The 2,500-nt window shown below is 41.7% G+C and overlaps 1 protein-coding gene across 10 annotated transcripts in view; it reads right to left on the bottom strand.

Moving 5' to 3' along the window:
• LOC138046964 (rasGAP-activating-like protein 1) overlaps positions 1 to 2,500 on the bottom strand; it is a 16,658-nt gene that overhangs the window by 5,200 nt on the left and 8,958 nt on the right. For all 10 annotated transcript variants that reach the window (XM_068893606.1, XM_068893608.1, XM_068893601.1 and 7 more), the window contains 4 exons: positions 1,786 to 1,850; positions 1,410 to 1,534; positions 774 to 960; positions 547 to 684 (listed from right to left, as the gene is read on the bottom strand). In XM_068893606.1, the coding sequence (XP_068749707.1) occupies positions 547 to 684; positions 774 to 960; positions 1,410 to 1,534; positions 1,786 to 1,850 (515 nt within the window). The remainder of the gene's footprint in view (positions 1 to 546; positions 685 to 773; positions 961 to 1,409; positions 1,535 to 1,785; positions 1,851 to 2,500) is intronic.

Genomic DNA, 2,500 nt, shown 5'->3' with positions numbered 1-2,500 from the left:
ATGCTGCCGCACTGTGCCTTATCATTATAGGTGTTTCGATCAAGCCCTTGGAACAACGTTAAAAACAAACAAAACCCGTTGAACGGGTTGATTTTGATCGCACCTGACATTACGGCGGCCATCTTGGTCGAAAGAACAATAGCGAAAAAGTCTTGGAAATTTGACTCTATATAGTTTTTTCACTCTCGTAATCAGCAACCTTATTTTTCCACCGAAACAAAAGAAAACGTTTGCATGATAATAGAGCTCAATTCCCGGAGGATTAGTTGGACACCAACATGGCCGCCTTTCGATTGTTTAGTTACACCAACATGGCAACAGTGACGTGTCTCGTGAAAACACGCTGTTGCTATGCAAAACTTGAGTTTCATTTTGCTAGTGTTTTGTTACCAACATGGCCGTCCTATCAGGTGAGTGATTTCAAAGAATATAAGTCAAGAAGAAGCTGTTATGTCGGCGCAACGTTCAAAGACTTGGGCTGGCGGAAATGCATCTCAACAGCTATTATTTGGTTGCTTGTATGCACATTTCTTATAAACAACTTACCTTGGCCAGAATTGTTAGAGTGCGTGAGACGTTCTTGTCCGTGTGGTTGTCCTGTAAACCAAAGAGCTTGGGTCCAAGAATTGCTGGAGCGAAGAAACGAAGGAACAGAAAACCACTCACGGCTGTGTACTTCGCGTCCTACAGAAAGATTTGTGGAAATTCAAACCTACTCATGACAGTTTTTATTCTTGGTCGAGTAACACACGATTTAAAAAACATATCTTAACCTCAAATTCAGGTTTATCTCCAAAGTGGTCTGACACTCTGCGCGCGATGTTCCTGAATGCTATTCGCATGTAGCGTGGGCATGCCTTAACTGAGCTTAAAATGGACGTCATGATGGCTTCCAGATAAGCGGTAAGCACTGATAAGCTTCTGTCTTGTTCGTCGTCAACTGACCTTAGACTAAGACGCCTGAAAACAAGAAACGCCTAAGATTCAACTTGTGAGAAAAGAAGATTCGATTAACAATCGTTGATGAATCTTCGGGGTATTGATCACTTAGAAATAACCTCGAAAGGTGCTGGTTACTTGTCAAGTCATTAATCCATGAATCGATGAAATATAATTTGTCGCTCACTTCGTTAGTCAGCCATTTGATAAATTAATTTCTGTCTATCAACTATATGTAACCTGAACATCTGATGGTTTGTCTGTCTTCCACAGTTCTTACTGCCGTCACTCACTTTTGCTCATCCACTACTTTTGAAGCCCTAGATAACGCCAGTGTGGCCTCTACTTTTAAAATCATGAGATTATTTATACAGCAAGTACAAAGAGGGCGCGTTGGTGACAATGCTAAAGAAGAAACCCTTCAATTGCAAGAGTTCGTTCTGGATTCCTCGTTTTGAATGTTGCCTCACCTTAAGGTACTTGATTTGCGCCTTACAGCCACTTTACTTGCGTCCAACTCACAGTATTTATGCTCTTCAAAAATTCTGTCAAGAACTGGCTTTAGTGTGTCAGACAGGTATGGCATACCCACAATCTGAAAAAAAAAACAACCTTTTACTTGAAATGTCATCTGATGTAGAGTGATGTCATGCCATCCGCGTTTTAACAAGCATGCGTAGCTTGGGCAGCTTTGTCCCTTCCTTTTCCTATTCCGCTGTCTTCTCGCGCGTTCCTAAAACTGACAAAACCGGTAACCACGCAAGCGAAGGCTATCTTTGAACCCACGATCGCCTGCACGCTTCTCTATCTTTTGTAAGGACTTGAGTGAAAAAATCGTCACAGTACCTTCATAAATTGTTCCATGCATTTTGCTGCGAGACTGTTACCTCTAAACAGAGTTGGTGGATTATCTGTGAACAAAGAAGAATGAACAGGGACATTTGCGTTGTACACACATTTGGCGAAGGAAGTCCTTGGCTTTCCTTCTGTGGTGTGAGTGTAGAAAGCCAAGCAATGCTTTGGTTTTCCATCACTCTCACTGTGCAAAGTCATTCAAGTAAATAAATTTTTTGTCCATTCAGACGAAAAAGCAAAATCAACCAATGAGTTGCTCGCACTCGCTTTCCCGCATTTAGCGCCTGATGCAACAATTAGCTCTGCATTTTGATTTTCTCATTTGATGTTAGACCGGCACCTGCTTTGATTGGTCATTAGGTACCCGTTTGAAAACCACTCTCTATTACCTCTGAAACTGCGTACCGTTAACTGCGATGTTGAAATGGACATGTGTTATGATGACAACGGTAACATTTGACGCTTTGAAACGGCTGATAATATTTTCCGGGTTGATTTCGCACCAAAATCTGAGAGCTCGCTAGCTTGTTTTCGCATCTTAATTTTTAATGAGCTCTGTCCTCCCAACCTTGCGCACGCCAGTTATGGAGGTTAGGGTTAAGCCGGTTACACACGAGCAATTTTTCCTTGACAAGTGTCATTGACAATGTTCATATGCTCATTTGTATGAACGACATGTTTTCTTTGACGAGTTTTGCCTTTTCAA

Source organism: Montipora capricornis, chromosome 4 (assembly GCF_036669925.1).
Source record: "Montipora capricornis isolate CH-2021 chromosome 4, ASM3666992v2, whole genome shotgun sequence".
NCBI lineage: Eukaryota > Metazoa > Cnidaria > Anthozoa > Scleractinia > Acroporidae > Montipora > Montipora capricornis.
Note: the sequence above shows the minus strand (reverse complement) of the source record. Positions and strands in the feature narration are given on the sequence as shown.